Source organism: Solea senegalensis, linkage group LG1 (genome assembly GCF_019176455.1).
Source record: "Solea senegalensis isolate Sse05_10M linkage group LG1, IFAPA_SoseM_1, whole genome shotgun sequence".
NCBI lineage: Eukaryota > Metazoa > Chordata > Actinopteri > Pleuronectiformes > Soleidae > Solea > Solea senegalensis.
Genome location: NC_058021.1, coordinates 35,319,841 through 35,337,426, shown reverse-complemented (window position 1 = coordinate 35,337,426; position 17,586 = coordinate 35,319,841). Strand labels below are relative to the sequence as shown.

General features: G+C 41.0%; 1 protein-coding gene across 4 annotated transcripts in view; it reads left to right on the top strand.

The window, feature by feature from the left end:
- Positions 1-17,346, top strand: part of myo3a (myosin IIIA) — a 57,315-nt gene extending 39,969 nt beyond the window's left edge. For 3 of the 4 annotated variants that reach the window (XM_044022322.1, XM_044022314.1, XM_044022332.1), the window contains 18 exons: positions 683-830; positions 2,394-2,547; positions 2,702-2,790; positions 3,211-3,340; positions 3,901-3,983; positions 4,162-4,203; positions 4,885-4,965; positions 5,509-5,714; positions 5,862-5,973; positions 6,483-6,645; positions 6,731-6,817; positions 6,912-7,035; positions 7,121-8,441; positions 8,534-8,660; positions 12,656-12,747; positions 14,787-14,827; positions 16,594-16,842; positions 17,008-17,346. In XM_044022322.1, the coding sequence (XP_043878257.1) occupies positions 683-830; positions 2,394-2,547; positions 2,702-2,790; positions 3,211-3,340; positions 3,901-3,983; positions 4,162-4,203; positions 4,885-4,965; positions 5,509-5,714; positions 5,862-5,973; positions 6,483-6,645; positions 6,731-6,817; positions 6,912-7,035; positions 7,121-8,441; positions 8,534-8,660; positions 12,656-12,747; positions 14,787-14,827; positions 16,594-16,842; positions 17,008-17,122 (3,364 nt within the window). In that variant the 3' untranslated portion in view covers positions 17,123-17,346. The remainder of the gene's footprint in view (positions 1-682; positions 831-2,393; positions 2,548-2,701; positions 2,791-3,210; positions 3,341-3,900; positions 3,984-4,161; positions 4,204-4,884; positions 4,966-5,508; positions 5,715-5,861; positions 5,974-6,482; positions 6,646-6,730; positions 6,818-6,911; positions 7,036-7,120; positions 8,442-8,533; positions 8,661-12,655; positions 12,748-14,786; positions 14,828-16,593; positions 16,843-17,007) is intronic. The other variant, XM_044022341.1, reaches the window with a different exon arrangement.
- The last annotated feature ends 240 nt before the right edge of the window (positions 17,347-17,586 follow it).

The following is a 17,586-nucleotide window of genomic DNA, read 5'->3' as shown; positions in this document are numbered from 1 at the left end:
CAGGAGTGAAGAATGAGGGATTTAAAGGTTCTGTTTTTGCATTAGAAGTAGGATTTAGGTCCAGATAGAGAAGATTTACTCAAGCAGAGGTCTTCAAACATCATATTAAATGTCTCTGAGTGGTCAAACCCAACGTACTGTACTGTATATCTTCCAAATATCTTGTGTCAATGAAAAATATAAGATTTTTAAAGTAGTATAGTTGTAAAAGTATAGATGGACATATGAAAATAGTTTTACAGACCAAAATAAATCAATTATTATGATAATAGGATTCAGAACTGGGATTTTGAGAACTTTTGAGAAAATTATGAATTCTGCTTGTAAAATCTGTAAAATAGGGATAAGTTGATAATAATAATGTGTGTCATTAAAAACCCAACAAAAGATGCCATTTTAACCCTCAGTGCTCACGCAGGTGCACCCTTGATAAATTCCCGTGGTAAAAATACACAACTCCTTAGATTATAAAAAATAAACACACTTCAGATGAACCCAAAAGGCTTAGGTATGAAATAAATGTACAAAGACAATTTTAGTTAGTTTTATAAAAGTTAGTTATCAGGGTTTTTTTTAACTCTAGGTTTTATTTTTATTTCAGTTAACTTTAGTTTTGTTAAACATTGATCTTGACATTCAGGAAAACGTAGGAAAAAAACAAACTTCTTCTTCTCGCCTGCAGAGAGGACGACAAGGGCTTCAACATCGGCATCCTCGACATCTTCGGTTTCGAGAACTTCAAGAAGAACTCCTTCGAGCAGCTGTGCATCAACATCGCCAACGAGCAGATCCAGTTCTACTTCAACCAGCACATCTTCGCATGGGAACAGGTGAGTGGACCCAGTGACCCCGGTAAATACAGAAGTTCTTCCTTCCTGGAACGTACCATTTTTTTTCACCTTGGCACCAGCTCATTTCCATGTTAATGGTCATCATTTGTCACCTGGTTGTGTTTTTTTAAAGCGATGGCAAGGGTATAAAAATATGCTGCTGTCTTTATTTATGAGGAGAATGAGGTTTCATTTTATGTCGTCTCATGGGTGGATCGCCCTGGGGGGGAGAGAGAAAGAGAAAGAGAGAGAGAAAGAGGTTTGCCAATGTTAAATGATTTGCTCTCACCCCAGAGAGGAGCCATAAATCATCGCCAACGAGGGTCAATTAGGAGTTGAAGACAGTCAGCCTTGGACTTAAACTCACTCTGGAGTGTTGTTGGCACGCGGCCCAGGAACATATTGTCCTATACTGCCAACATGTACTTATACTCAATGTATGTATTGATATGTAGCATAATTGTTCCGTGAGAACAGGCATCACCCGAGGTGTGGCCATAAAGCAGATTTAAGGCAGCGTTACTTACTTTACTGTGTTACCTTACATATATGCTGTTTCATATTTCATATTATACCAATCTTTCTCAGTGTGCGTTTCATGCTACAGCGGGCGTTTTTGTTGATCCGATTTGGTTTTCTCTTCCTCGGAGGGAAAGCAATGTGTCTGTGAATGTTGCTGAGTCATTGTAGCAGCTGCCTGATGTGATCAGGTTAACTCAGTAACACGGACGAGATTCCCCCGCAGCCAAACAAAGCTCCTATTTTGTCTTCTGTAGAAAACGCTATACTGAAGTTTTTATATTTGGGGTTTCTTGATTGTATAGTCTGTTTGTAAAATAAATCAGCACACAGCACTTTACAAGCATAGACTTGCAGGAGAATATATCAAAGGAAGAACACTCAAACCCCAAACCATAAACACAAATTCAAAATTGTAACAATATAAATGTCTCAGTAGACTGTTACATGACTCAGGTATGTCGCTTTAACCCTTAATTGTCCCTGATACTAAATGTTTTAAATGTAGACTAAAAAAGTGTCTTTATTTCATGTTGCTTGTCTGAAAACTATGCTGATATTGAATATTTCTATCCAGAGAATTTTGAAAACAAATGTAGAGAAGATTAAAACAGTTGTATCCCTCCCTCTTGTCCTTTCTTTCCCCCCTCTTTCTGTCCTCCAACTCTCCTCTGTCCCCCATTTGTTCCTTTCACCACAACCTGTCTTGGCAGATGGCCACTTATCTTTGGTTCTGTCAGAGATTGTTTCTCTCCACTGATGCCTCTAGAGTGCTTGCTCATTGTGTGAACTGTTGAGTTTCTCTGCTCTCCATGATGTTGTCTATCCACAGAGACCTGAGATAATGTATGTTGTGATTTGGTGCTATACAAATAAAATTGAATTGAATTGAATTGAACAACAGGTGGTGTAACAGACTGAATGTGAGGACTTGTTGAGTCCAAATGGACATTTTTATTCGTCCCAAAGGAAATTGCCAGAGATTGTCAGGAAGTTTACAATAAAAATCGATGTTTCCGACTCTGTCTCGTCATTTCTGTACAGGATGAATACCTGAATGAGGAGGTGGACGCTCGGATGATTGAGTACGAGGACAACCGTCCTCTGCTGGACCTCTTCTTACAGAAGCCCATGGGGATGCTCTCGCTCCTGGACGAGGAGAGTCGGTTCCCTCAAGGCACCGATCAGACCCTCGTAGGTCAGTAGAGTTAAATTACTACATATGCAAACTCTTTCTCAGAAAATTTCCAATTTTTCTGATGAATATTCAAAATAATCTTCAGTAACAACATTCAGAATGAGTGTGATTTACAGAAAAGTGTGTTTGAATCATATTCATCTGGGTATTTTAGAGAAATTTGAGAATAATCTCAAGACCAAAAACTTCTGGAGACCAAAGAGGGTCGACCTTGGCTTTGGGATCCACCACTACGCTGGAAAGGTAACCATTCATCATAATATACAGTGTTTATAGTTTATTAGGTACAGCTGTTTAACGCAAATATCTAATATGGCAGAAACGATGCATTTAAAGATGTAGACATGGTCAAGATTAGCTGCTGAAGTTCAAACTGAGCACCAGAATGAGGAAGAAAGACAGTTAGGGTGACTTTGAACTTTTTTTTGATGGACTACTCCAAAAACTACTTAATACTTGGATTTCTATGCAGAACCATCTCTAGAGTTGAGCAGCAGTTCCAGAGTCCACAGTTAAAAATCCACTTGATACAACCAATGAAAAACAGACAACATGTCCAAGCTTGAAGCAGAAGGCCTCTCCTGCCATTTAAACTATATACAGACAGCATGTTTGGATTTTTTTTAAGCTTTATTTTCTCTTTTCTCTCCACCGCACCTCCAGGTGATCTACAACGCCGCAGGCTTTTTGGCCAAAAACAGAGACACGCTTCCAGCCGACATCATCCTGCTGCTCAGGTCGTCGGAGAACGAGCTCATTCGTAAACTTGTCACTCATCCTCTCACCAAAACGGGTAAAGAAGGTGGCTTGGGGTGGAGCCAGTCCCAGTTTAGTGTACATGAAGTTAAACAACAGGCTATTGTTTGGCTCCTGACGCTCGTCTGTAGGACATTTGCTGTAATAAACTGTCTCTGGCATCCTGGGTGCCGGGTCTGTCAGAATCAAACTGCAAAACCATTAATCATAGCAGTGCTCTTGTAAAGCCGCAGGACATAACTTCTTCATGTTACTTTAACTCTGTGTCAGACCTACAGAAATCCCTTTAAATCAATTAGAATTCATTTCTGAAACTTTTCGTGGACGCTTCTTTGTGTGTTCAGTCTTAATCCAACCTGTTCTCAACTGTTATCGCTGTGTTCTGAGACTAAAAACAAATCCCTTCCCGCCACCAGGGGGTGGAGGATCTAAACACAGCTATACTGAGAAATACAGAGGGAGTCATGTGAAGGTGATAGACATTTAACCATGACAATGACTCTGAAGCTGTTAAATTGGGGTAGAAATCCTGCGTAGTTCTACTCTTAATGGCAGTCTTCTTATTGACCATCATCATCTCTTTGTTTTACTTCACAGGTAACCTCGCTCACAGCAGAGGAAAAGGCCCGAATACAATGCGTCGCCCGCGGACGCCGACACGCAGCGCCACCCTCGCCAAGGTATCATCTCCTATATCAGGAACTTCCTCTGAAACGGTCCCCACTTTAAGTTTTTCCTCTTCCGTCTTTATTGACACTACTGTTCTCCTGTTCTTCAGCCTCTTTTTTTCTTTTAACCTTTTGTCCTCTTTGTCCATTTTTGTCTCTGTTCTTCTTCTCTTCATGTCTGCCATGAAAGATGGGAGTGCTCACCTTATACTCTTCGTTTGGTTTCAGTGAGGTAATCGGCTCATTTCCACATTGCTTGTGCATTTGCAGATGACATTGTTATGTTCATACATTCATATTCATTCATATAGTGGATTTCCTGCCCACAACCAGCAAATAAATTCAATAAATGAGACCTAATTAATGCTTAGAAATATCAAAAACCTTTCCCTTATCTATCTCTTACGATTGCCAGTGGCTAAACGAAAACGCTCTTCCTGACTTTCTTAAGTAAATTAGTTTGCCGTGTGCGTGTGCCTCAGCCTGACGCAGTTTGCTCACCTAAAAGCAATCAACAGTAGCAACATTCAAATGAGCTGTGTTTGATGAGATCCTGGATTTCCATTTATTTGCATACGAGACAAAGAGCTCATCAAAGGGTTTGGCTTTAAAGAAGCTACAGTGAGCTACAAAGGTGGTTCCCCCTGCAGTTTCTCCAGTCTGTGCTGCTGAGAATTCAGAGCTCGTACACTTAGCATCCCTTTTGATTTGGCACCTTTTTTTTAGATTTTTGTTTACCCATTTTTATGTATGTCATTTGCCGTCTACTCAGGAAATAAAGCTCATGTCTCACCTCCTATGCTCTTCTACCTATTTGTTACCATTGATGACATAAATCCACTCATAAATAAGTTTACTAAGAACAGAGTGGGTCATTTTGTTTTGTGACATCTTTAATGTTTTTTGTTGTCAGGGGGGTGAACAGGGAGATGTACCTTACCACCCGAGAGAAACAACCAACATGAGAACACAGACAGTGGCCTCCTACTTCAGAGTAAGATTATGTTCTGTGTGACTCTGAACAACTAATTCATTACATTTAAACTGTATAATACTTGTTTTTCTGTGTCAATTTAATGTATGGTACAACATGTTCAGAGGTGGAAAAATGTACTCAAGTTAAAGTTTTAAAAAAAATATCTTAAAAGTTAATTTTTTAACAAGGTTCTTTCTTGTGGTGTGCAAAAATGACAAGGGAACACAAATCTCACAACTGTAATTAGAGACAATACTTTAACAAATGAAAGTGCTGACAAAATAAAATATTTAAACACATGATGTGTCAGTCAAAATGGGTCAAAGGTCACAAATGCACTCAGAGACCTTAATTAATGCCTATCCACCTGTCCTCATCATTCACCTGTTCTCATCATTCATTCACATGTCCTCATCATTCCCCTGTCCTTGTTTTCATTTTACTTAAGTAAGTAAAATGAAAACAACATTTTAAAAATTACTTTCCATAAAACAGTAACATGAGTAAATGTAATTCATTACTTTCCACCTCTGAACATGTGAAACCCTGTGATGTTTGCAGTACTCTCTGATGGACCTGCTCTCCAAGATGGTGGCCGGACAGCCGCACTTTGTGCGCTGTATCAAACCTAACAACGATCGCCAAGCCAGCAAGTTTGACCGGGAGAAGGTTCTGCTCCAGCTGCGTTACACCGGCGTCCTGGAGACCGCCAAGATCAGGCGTCAGGGTTTCTCTCACCGCGTCCTGTTTGCCAACTTCATCAAGAGGTTGGCGGGTTCTCGTTTTTTTGAGAAAGTGGAAACTGATTTAGCAGATTCTAATCAAATGAAAGCAATGATTTATACAATCATACTGTAGGGTAAACATAGACATAATTGACCCACATGTGGAGCTGATTACACTGATTGTTTCAGGTATTTCATGTTGGCATTTCCTGCACATGAGGAACCAGCTGTGTCTCCAGAAACCTGTGCTACAATACTGGAGAAGGCCAAGCTGGAGAACTGGGCAATGGGCAAGACTAAAGTAAGGAATAAATATGCAATTATTTTGACTGAAGATGATTGATTTGCAATACCGCAAATGGTAATTTTTACATAATTGTTTAGGTTTGTGTTGAAAAACAATGTATTTTGTCCTGAATAAATATTGTGCCTTGAAAAATTTTGAATTGCAGTAAGCCATATTGTGATTTTATTGAAATTGATCACCCCCAGTAAGGAAATATGTTTAATTAGTAATCATTTTGTTTTTTTATTGTTGTTATTTGATAACATATATTGCGAGCTACCTCATATAGTAAGTAAAAAGCGTAGGATCTGATAATTTATATGAAGATTAAATATGAAGATTAAATAGATTTTCTCCCAGTATATATTTATATCGGATTGATTGAAGTAAGTCAATCTGTAAATTAGGCGGCAGTTGTACTTTAAAATGTACACAAAATGTGGTTGTATTTTTTAGCTTCATTCATTGGAAAATAAACCATTTGAATTGGTGATTTGTAAGGTTTTTGTGTCTCTTGCGCTCAGATTTTCCTGAAATACTACCATGTCGAGCACCTAAACTTGATGGTACAACAGGCCACACATCGCATCGTTCTGCTCCAGGCTTATGTCCGAGGCTGGCTGGGAGCGAAACGTTACCAGCGGACGTTAAAAGACAGAGAACAGAGTGCTCTGGTGCTGCAATCAGGTGAGTAATCTGCAGTCTCCTGTCAGTTTCACACAATGTGATTGAGCTAAGGAGCTATCAAACCAAATCATCCTTTTGTCTCCAGCGTACAGAGGTCATAAAGTTCGGAAGCAGGTCGCCGATGACAAAAGCAAAGTAAAGTTTGAGGCCTTCATCGTCCAGTTTCAGGCTGGTGAGAACAAGTCGATCAGGCATCTGTTATCCCTATATTTTCCTCGCTTTAATTATCCAGGTTTATGTTTTGTTTTGTTTGTCTTTCACTTAAGTTTGCAGGGGTTATCTCGTAAAAAAGAAATACAAGGAGCTGGTAGATGAAAAGAACAAGGCTGCAACCAAGATTCAGGCACAATACAGAGGGCACAAGGAGAGGAAAAGCTTCAAGAGAAAACGGTGATATACCCGCGAAGTGATTACAGTATACCCTTAAAAGAAATTAAGGGATGTTTAATATGTTTTCAACTTTTTTTCTTATTAGGGAAGAGCGAGAGAAAGCAAATAATTCTCTTAAAGAAAAGGAGGAACAGTCGCCTGAACCGGAGAAAAGCACAGATGATGAAAATGCCTCAACTCCAGAACCTACAGCAGAGAACGTGGAGGATGAAGCTAAAGCTGCTGTGGTTCTCCAGAGCAACTACAGGGGCTACAGAGAGAGGAAAAAGTTTAAAGAGAGAAACAATACCATGGCTGGTGCTGAGCGAGAGTTACCAAACACTGTGGTGGAAGAGAACGTGGGAAAAGGTGGACAAGGAGAAGAAGAAGAAGGGGAGACGGGTGATGAACGAGAGGACAATGACGAGGATGAAGAAAGTACCTTTAAAGCAGAGGAAACTGATGACAGTGATCAAACACAGGTGCCTGAAGATGATGAACTTACAGAAGTAGCAGATGAGGCAGTGATTGTGGATGCGACTGCAGCAGATGCTGGAAAAGAAGAGGAGAACATGGAGAATGGACAGGAAAATGCTGCAGGGGAAGGTGCCACTAACTTGGAGGAGGAAGCCAAGGCAGCCACTGTTATCCAGAGCAACTTCAGAGGTCACAAAGAGAGGAGGAAGTTGCAAGAAGAAGGAAAAATCCCTGCTAAGAAACAGAAATCCAGCCCAACTGGTGAAGGAGCAGCTTCAACAGGGGTCAGCACTACAGCAGATGGAGATTTTCCTGAAGTTCAAACGCCAGCAGAGGAGATCTGTAGTGATGAAAACAAGCACCAGCCAAAGGAAGATGAAGAAGTAGGAGCGGTTTCTCCTGGTGATGTCACTTTAGAGGACCAAGACGAGACCAAAGCAGCTGTGGTGATTCAGAGCAACTTCCGTGGCCACAAGGAGCGAAAACGACTTGAGGAGGAAGGCAAGATCCCCAAGAAAGGGAAGACGAATGACAAGGTTATTCCTCCAAAAGAAGGAGAAGAAGAGGTGATGCATGTGGAAGAGTCATTGCAAGATGCATCTGCTGAGAACCAGGATGAACTGGACGAGGAAAAGGCAGCCACTGTCCTCCAAAGTAACTTCAGAGGTCATCAGGGCAGAAAGAAGCTGAAAGCTGAGAGAGAAGCTCAGGGTAGAGCACAGGAAGGTGCAGAAGACAAGGAGGAAGAGGAGGAGGTACCCCTTGATGTTACAGACATAGAGATTGAATATAATGATGAGGCAGATGCTGAGAGGGAACGGGTGGAGGAAGAACAGGCTGCTGTGAAGATCCAGAGTAACTTCAGAGGATACAAGGACAGGAAGAACCTGAAGGCCAACAAAGACACAGCACAGAGTGAAGCTGAGCAACTACAGAGCTTCTCAGAGGAGGTTAACACCTTCAAAACAAAACTGTTACTCCATCACACTGCCCCATATTTTAATCTGTTCATGGATTATTTCTGTCTAATCTATACCAACAGATCTCAAAGACCTCTCAGGACTTTGTCACCCTGCAGCAGAAGTTGAATGAGGTCATCCAGGCACGCCAATCAAACCCAGACAAGAGGAACGCAATCAATGGCCTCGCCCCCCAGGATCACCAATCAAGTAAGATAAGAGAGGTTCCCTCTGTGGAAAAAAGAATTGTAAAGCAATAAATATAATGTAGAATATGATGGCAGAGATTTTTAATGAACCAAATCATCAGATAATTACAAAAGATGGGCAGCCAGCCGCTCCAAAGAGGATGTGCATTATTCTGTTGCTGAGCCTTTTTCCTGCTTCTCCTAAAGAAAGGAAAGCAATATGTTGAAGATTTTGTTTGGAACATCCAAAGATTTACAGCACAAATCTGACCATGAATCAAAGATAAAGCTGCATGGGCCTGTTTTAATGTTTCCTTGATAAGGACAGACGTGAAGATTTTATTACCGTCTTCTTCTCACAATGGAAGGTGATAATATCGAGGGAGGGCGTTCTTTTCTCTCCCGCATTTGAGACCTGATTAGATTAGGAAACCTGGGAAAGTCAAGTGCCAAAACCGGAAGCTCTCCTCCAGCGACCGGTGTGTCGCCAAATGTAAAATTTGATTTGCACCGCTGATAGGCGTAATTGCTTTAGTGGGTCGTGAGCAAGGGGAAGGATGCAAATTAAAAGTTGGAGATGGCAGGTAAAATGTCACAGTTGTCACCGGTACAGATATCTGGAGGTAATAATAATAATTGAATATAATAACATCAGTGATTGCTTTTTCATGGACAGCATTGTGATTAATTAATCTACGAGTGGTTTGCATGCATTATTTTGTTTTAATTATTGTTATTTGAATGCCATTTTAACCTCATTTGACTTTCTAATATAAGCAAGTCCTATAGATGCGTATAAATGATTAAAAAAGACACTATTTCTTAGTTAAACAGCAGCCAATGAGGCAAATTTCCTTAAATGTTCCATTATTGGAACATCATGAGATGATATTAACAGAAAAACAGAAGAGAAAAAAGATAAAAGTTCAGTGTATAATATTTACGAGCGTTTAGTGAAGTAAATGGAATATTAGCCATAAATATGTTAATGTTTAAACCTGTACAATCATAAATAGGGAGGTTTGAAACAGCCTTGATATTTGTATGAATGTTAGATTTGCATGACAATATAAATACGTTGAACATATTTGTTTAGTAATTGTGTTACATGAGAGCCAGCATATGTGTATCTTAGCTAACCTTAGTTGAGCCTAGCTTTGTCTAGCTTAGCTTGGAAACATGAGGTTTGAAGTTTGAGATTTGTATGAATAAATATGAAAATGTTCACCATACTCATACATTCATATAAATCTCACATTTGTTTAGTAAATGCGAAATTAGAGCCAACATATGTGTATCCTAGCTAAGCTTTTAGCCTAGCTTAAACCAGCTTATTTTACAGACTAAAAATGGAGGGGAACAGCCTTCATTTGTCTAATCTACTGAACTTTAACTGAAAATAAATAATAAATAAAATAATATGAACACACACAGGTTCCAGTAGATTACAGTCGCCTTTAAACACGGGCATGTTTGCCCTTTAGAGGCTTTTTTTTCTTTAGCATGGCACACGGCCTGAGGTAAAAGCAAAATGAGTTATCTGTGTTATTTCCCAGGGCTAATGCAACGCCACAAAAATTATGCTTCTCAGCACCGACACACAGATCATTTCTCAGTCAATAATAGTCCCAGAACAGCTGTCCTCGTGAATTTCACTGACATAATAAACCTCAATGAGAATCATTTGCGACGCAGACAGAGAAAGCAGAGGGTCGACAGTCGCCATGTTCTTCACGGGAAAAGGTCGTCAAATGTTAATCACGCTTTGTAAGCGAGCGCTCACCAACAATTATGGCAGAAATTAATAAGAGGGTGTGTGGTGGGGGGGGTATGTGAAAGTGGCTTCACTCATTTTGAGTAATGCAGAGTGACCTTTGAGTTGTTCAATAAAATCTGAAACTTTTCACCTGCTTTTTACCTGGAAGCTTCAGGACGTGATAGATTGTTTTTGTGTTGCGTTTCACCCTCGCATGAACAATGATTAATTATGAGCAACAGGCAAAGGTCACTGTAATATGTTTTATAATTGCATCAACACTGATGAAGAAATATGGTTACAGTATTAGCTCATAATAATAATTACAGTGTGGTAGATGTCATGCATCACACAAAGGTTTGCGCAGCTATTCTTCTCAGGACACTTAACCAAGTATTATCCCATTAGGACCAGGTTTTGGTCTCCATGAGGACAACTGGTCCTAACAAGGTCACTGTTTGTGCCAGAAAAGGTCAGTTCAATATGATGATGATTGGAAGTGAACATGGATTGTCACAAAGTAATTCAGACACTTTGTTTATGTCAAAGGTTGTGTCCCTCTGTTATCGCTGTTGGAAAATTCAAAGCGACCAAACGCCTTAGGGTTAAACTGGGGTCTGTGTGGAGGATGAGTCAATATGCACATCAAGGTCAAAGAGCAGCTTGGTGTCAGTTTGAACTTTAGTTATCCATACAGTGCACAGTGTGCATCGATTATACCGACCCTCAAACCAACTCATCTGGATGGTGAGCTGCATCAAAGTGGCTCCTTCAACATAAACTCTGAATTCAAATATGCAATGTGTATCTAATGCCGTAATTCCATCATGGTACGGTTCGGTTTGGTACAGTACTGACTGAGAACAGTAAGTTTACTTGACGTGAAGTTGTACCGGTGCGACAACAACAACAAACAGCGACATTGAACATGACACGAGAGATAACAATGGAGCACATCCAGCAGCTCTTGTTTTTCCCGTTCGGTTTGTGGCTGTTTTCTATGGGAATCAACTTTGGGCATTGAAGAAACATGGGTCGCTAGGAAATGATGTTGAGTGGAGTTGGTCTAGCTTACTATACCATTTCACTCTGGTACACCAAGGGAATGGAGCCAAAGAATGGATCGGTTGGGGCCAGTTATTTTGGTATTATTCCTAAGGGAAATGCCTAACACAGCTTACAAACGTCCGCAACTTTCCCTTCCCTTCACAAGGATGTCAGGGAACTACGGTGGCCTTAAACCAGAAAGGAATTCCTCCTTTGTTTTTGCTCACTCGCTTTGGCTTAAAACCCCAAATAGTACACTGTGGCTGGTGAATCCATTCGGGCTTCTGTAGAAACATGATGATGGCCTCAGTGAAGCAAAGTCTTATATGTCCACAAGACTTCATACTTGCATTAACAGTAGGGGCAGTACAGAGGCAGTATAGCCATTGCTACAACATCACTGAATTGACAGCCTCAGGTATGATCTATGATTGAGCTGTGATTACTTTCTTTGCCATGTTCTCTGAAGTTAACCACAAGCTAACCTCCTCCGATGCTGCAAAGTCTCACATTTTCAATTGCTCTGTACGGTCTGATCTCTGCAGTGTGCCTACTAGTGGGATATCCAGTGATGTTCATAGTGCTCAAACTATTATGTGATCTACAAAGGTCAATATACACTTGTGTTTTAATCTCTTTGTTATTTATCCTTAATCCTTAAAAATATGCAGAATGTTCATTAGAAACTGACCACGGCCAAATGGAAGGGAATTGGGCTCGTAACTGGCCCATAGTCAATTTCCAGTGTCTTTGTGGCCTCACAGCGAGAAGATGCTGGGTTTGATTCCCGGTCTGCGATCTTTCTGTGTGAAGTTTGCAATTGTGTGGCGCCTCTCCACACCAAGTCTCCATCTGACCTCGTAATTTCGTCGTGCAATTTCAGTTGTATATTGATAATAAAGATCCTTCCCTCTTTCCGTAACCATCGCTCATTGTTAACTGGACTCCAGCCACAGGGGGGCTAGGACCTAGTGCTGGTCCTAAGCCCGGATAAAGAGGAGGGTTGCGTCAGGAAGGGCAAAAGTTATGTTCTGTTCAGAGTGTGGCTAAAGGTGGACTGAACGTTAAGAAATCTAACAACCCACGTTTACCTGACAGACAGAGTAAAATAGAAATAGAAAAGCTTTTTTTATGTTGGAACAATTAACGTACATCAGTCGTACCTGCTCGGCACAAATCTGACGTTTTCGTCCTTTGCCTTTGTTATTTTTCAGGCGACAAGAGACTGTCGAGGACGCCCCGCAGGAGCCAGCAGCCAAAGACACTGAACACACCAGAGGACTCCACTTATTACAACCTGATTCATGTGAGTGAATGGTTTCAAAACGTCCACACACACACACACACACACACACATACAATCCCTGCTCATTTCCCACCCATTGGTCGTCATAATGCTGTATTGATTCATGCTCCTCACTTTGATCCCCATTATAAAAATATGTCTGGAAAAAGGTTTTTGCTGTGTTTATGATGTACTATTTTCAGCAGTGATTTCTCTTTTGTGCTTTCTTCATTCAGGCTCAGTCGTTCTGTTTGGTTGACCCAGTTTTATTCTGAACACACAATACTTCTATTCAATAATGGGAATCGATAAATAAATAAGATTTTACTTTCTGGAAAAAAAGAATGAAAACTTTTTTTGGAAAAGTTATAATTTGTGTCCTGATAAGAAAATGTAAAACTATATATTCATGGTTTTTGATATTTAAAGCTGCATTGTGTCGTATTTTTGGTTGTTGACCTGACTGAGGGAGCGTTTGTGTGTATACAGCAGCAGTGCAGGGGCAGTAGGGTACAAGAGTGTTTTTTTGAGTAGAAGAATTAACTCCTGGAACTTTTTTTGTCGACACTTGTTTGTTTGTGTTTAGAGTTGTTCCGATTCCGGTATCGGAAATGCTTCGAATACTGCCGAAAATGTGGGTATCGGTATCGGCGAGTACTGGAGTCCATGCACCGAGTTGAGAGCTCCGTTAGCCCTGACGCGGTTCTTCTTCGCCGCTCTTGAAACAGTTGCGCTGTGCTGTTTTAGAGGTGTGGAGAAGAACTGATCACCCAACACCTGTAGACAAGGAGCTAACGTTAGCTCATCATGTCGGTGGTTTGGCAGTATTTACCAGTTAGCTCCGTTAGCGTTGTTAGCTGCGCTAGCTCCGTTAGCGTGTCTACAGTCAAACTGGAGCGGCCCGTTTATTAAACGTAAAGAGCAGCACTACAGCTAACCAGCTGCCTCTGTTTTTAAAGTTTAGCGTTACTTCACAGACTCATTTTAACAATCTGGAGTCAAGTAAAAATGATGTCACACACGTCCTTTCCCGGTCAGTCGTCATGGAAACATGAAGCTCTGCCAGTGCCGCGGTGTTTGGACCAATGTTACCACCAATGATTTATTTATTTATTTATTTATTTGTATTTTTATTTCGGTCATGTCAGTTAGATCACTCATCATCACACATCATCTTAGTGTAGTTTACACAATACACATAACCAAAAGGGAAAGCCGGAGAAGTAAAAGCTTATCTAGTCCCGTCCCCATTACCCACAGAATACATATTTTCATCATACAATACATCATTTTTCTTTTTCTTATGACATTTTGACAAAAACATGTTTCAGCGTCAGGTAGCACTCAGAGATGCAGTCTAGCTCTAGACAGTCAATCAGACTCCATGTATGTCAGCTGTTGTTTGGTTACATTTGCTTCCACTGCCGTCTCCACACGGTGTCTACAGATTTCTGTCTCTGACCTTTGTCATACTTTCCTCCTGGGTCATTCTGTATCGATTAATGGTCATCTCTACATACTTCTTTTTAAATACACTCCGTTTTGCTGATTTTTTGTGACTGAGACGGTAAAGGATTTGATGATGATAATCATATCACAGTAATGCAGGCGTAGTATGATATATATTTTTATATTGGTATCGTATCAGTACTCTGTATCGGCCGATACCCACAGCACAAGTATCGGAATCGGTATCGGGAGGGAAAAAATGGAACATCTCTATTTGTGTTGTCAGTCAAACTCGCCTAATTATTTTTCTTTCACTAGCACAACATTGCTGTCACCGTTGTCTGTCTTGACTTAAAATGAGTAACATTTTATCATATGTATACGTCATTTGTTTTTGGTAATTAATGAAGGTTTAAATTGTATTTATTAATTCAAATGGACTAATTCACATGTAAAACAGCAGATCCAGACATGTGGGCTGCAGGTTCACCTTGAAGGTGACATGAAAAAGGTTTCTTGCGTTTTCACGTGAACACGGATCAGTGGTGTTTTGACATGCAGTGATTTGTCCTCTCTCTCGTGTCTCTTGTCTCTCTCTCTTCTGCACTCAGCGATCCATCCAGGATGATAAACGCAAGCCCAGGAAAGACGAGTAAGTGTCCAGTTCTCCTTTTAAAGCCCGATGTTAATGACCTGTCACTGCTGTTTTAAGAGGCCGGCTGTGCTGCCCGCTGGTCCAGAGAGTAATGACTGGAGCCGCCGCACACCAACACGAGTAAAGGGTCCGGGTCCCAGGACCTAATGATCTGCGGCGTTACACACATCCTCTGTGAAATTAATCGGCCTCGTCTGTCACCTCAGATACATGAATTTTTATGTGGTTTTTTGTGCGACGGTGCTTCAGTGAGCGTCTGTGAGGAGTCCTGTGATTTATAAAGACTTAAAATGGCTGGTTGTAGAAAGTGTAGATGCCATATAGAGGCCACAAGGTGAGGATACCACCCCAGGTGTGGGACTGAAGATAGACTGATAGTGCTGCGGGAACACGTAAGGTGCTTTATCACAGCCGTCTGAAGAGGCCCACATATACAGTATCCTACAAAAGCGCTAAACATCAAGGGTAATAATTTGTTAGGAGATAAATAAGGCCAGCGATGGACAGGAGCAGTTTACATGCATCATTAACGATGAGAAGGTCAGCAGGAGAGAGAGACGGCAGCTCGGGCTGGAGCTGACAGCCAGAGGAGGACGGGAGATGAGGAGAGAAACGTGGGTGGCAGGAGGAGAAGACGAGAGGTAATCATAGTAAACGGGAGTAAAAGACATGGGGGGGAAAGAGTGATGGTGCGCCACAGACGTCTACATTTAAGTGCCAATATCAGAGCGGCGTGATCACTGCCTTTTTATATTTTGCCCATTTAAAGCATAGTGAGTTTAAATCATTCTGATGGAACATCTCAAAAGGAAACAAAAAGGTTTGTTTTGGTTTTTTTCCAGCTACAGCAGTTTAGAGGGATTTTTATACAGTTAGCAGGACCAGTGAACCAGAGAGGAACTGGCCTCAAGACCTGATATAATATCAGTATCCAGTGTTTGTCAGTGAGTTACAGGTGAAGAAATGCTGTATAATATAGGCCACACCCACTGTAAACCATTGCAATCAATCCATTTTTTATTCAAAATGACCGTATAAGATAAAAAAGACAAAGGAAATGGTTAAGTTTCCTTATTTAGATAGATAATGTTGATTCTTAGGTACAATATTCCAATCAAAGTCTCCTACATCCTAGATGTAGCTCCTTAACCCAGTTACAAGTTCTGTAATTTGTTTGTTAAACTGGAACATCAAAGAAAAACATAATTTTTGTTTGATAAGTCTGACTGTGTCGAGGCACATGTTACTACATTTTATATCGTGACTTATTTTTCTATGACATGTCTAAAGAACACTGCGTACAATAAATAGTTACATTCTTCATCTTATGGACATAAAGAGCCACAGTTACAACACAAATATGTAGACATACTGTACATTTGACTAAATATCCGTTAACTCCCATGGAAAGTTTCCAAATTTGAACATTCCTGGAACCAAGGAAAAAAGAAGACAAACTCTTAACAACTTAATCTTTGTCAGCGCATTCAGTCCTTGAATTTGAGGGAATTGGTCCTGGAAAGTCCCCAAAAGGTCCTTTTAATTTGAGGGAACTGGTCTTCAAAGGCCTCAAAAAGTCCTTTAATTTCAGGGAAGTTGTCTTCCTCGTCTTAATCTGTCAGTACATTCAGTCATTGAATTTGAGGGAATTTAGTCCTGCAAAGTCCTTGAATTTGATGTCAACCACAGTGTGGGAACCCTGTGTAGAGATGTTAGCCTGTACAGTAACTGTGAATCACGTCTGTCCTCTGTCTGTCCCTCAGTCCAGGGAAGCTGCTGGACGTGGACGACCACTACTACGAGAACCTCTGCTCCAGCAGGTCTGAGCCCCTCATGTCCTCAGAGGAGACATCTCGCAGGATCAGCGGCGGTGGCAGCTTCTCTGAGCGGCGGCGGTCGACATCAACCCGGTGCAGACAAGGTGCAGACCTGAAACCGGCTGCTGCAGGTAGACAGACCAGAGAGAGAGCCGTCACCGAACCAGAACCTCCCAAACCTGCCAAAGACAACAGGTACAACCGGCCTCTGTAGAGACAAAGGAACCAGGAGGACGACGAGGACATCACATGATAAATGAGCGAAGATGATGAAAAAAACCTTCTCACAAACAATGAAATCTTTTCATTTCCTGTGTGGTGGTGACTCTCTCTCCCCTCTCCTGTGATGTTTGTCCGCAGGCACTCCGTCCCCAGGATGTCCTCAACGGAGAGTCATGCAGATGACAACCCATATGACTTCAGACACCTGCTGAGGAAGACGTCGCAGAGGAAGAAGCTCATCAGACAGTACTGAACGCAGCGGCGTCTCTCATGCTCGCACACATCTTAACTTAAATGTAAATAGCAGAATGTGAAAAAAAATGTCATCCATAATAGTTATTTTTGGTAAATATTGTTTTATAAAGTATATAAATGATGTAAATGTGCATTTTAAACCACTCTGAGTCATGAAATGTTGGAAAAACATTGTACGTTTGTCAATTTAAAACCAAATAAAACACCATGACTTTCCATTTATTTCTTGCAGCACAAGGTCATTTAGAAGAGATAGTCCTCATCTTGTGTCCGTTCTTACTGTGAAGAAACATGCCAGATGAAGACGGAAACAGCTGAGTCATGTTTTGCATGAAAATTTTTAAAGGTAGCCATGGGCAGCGTCGGTGAACCCTCGACAACACGCACGTGTGACCAAAGAAACACAGAGGATGAGAGGACGTTCTCCAGTGTTATCCATGACTCCGTGTAGGATTAACAGTT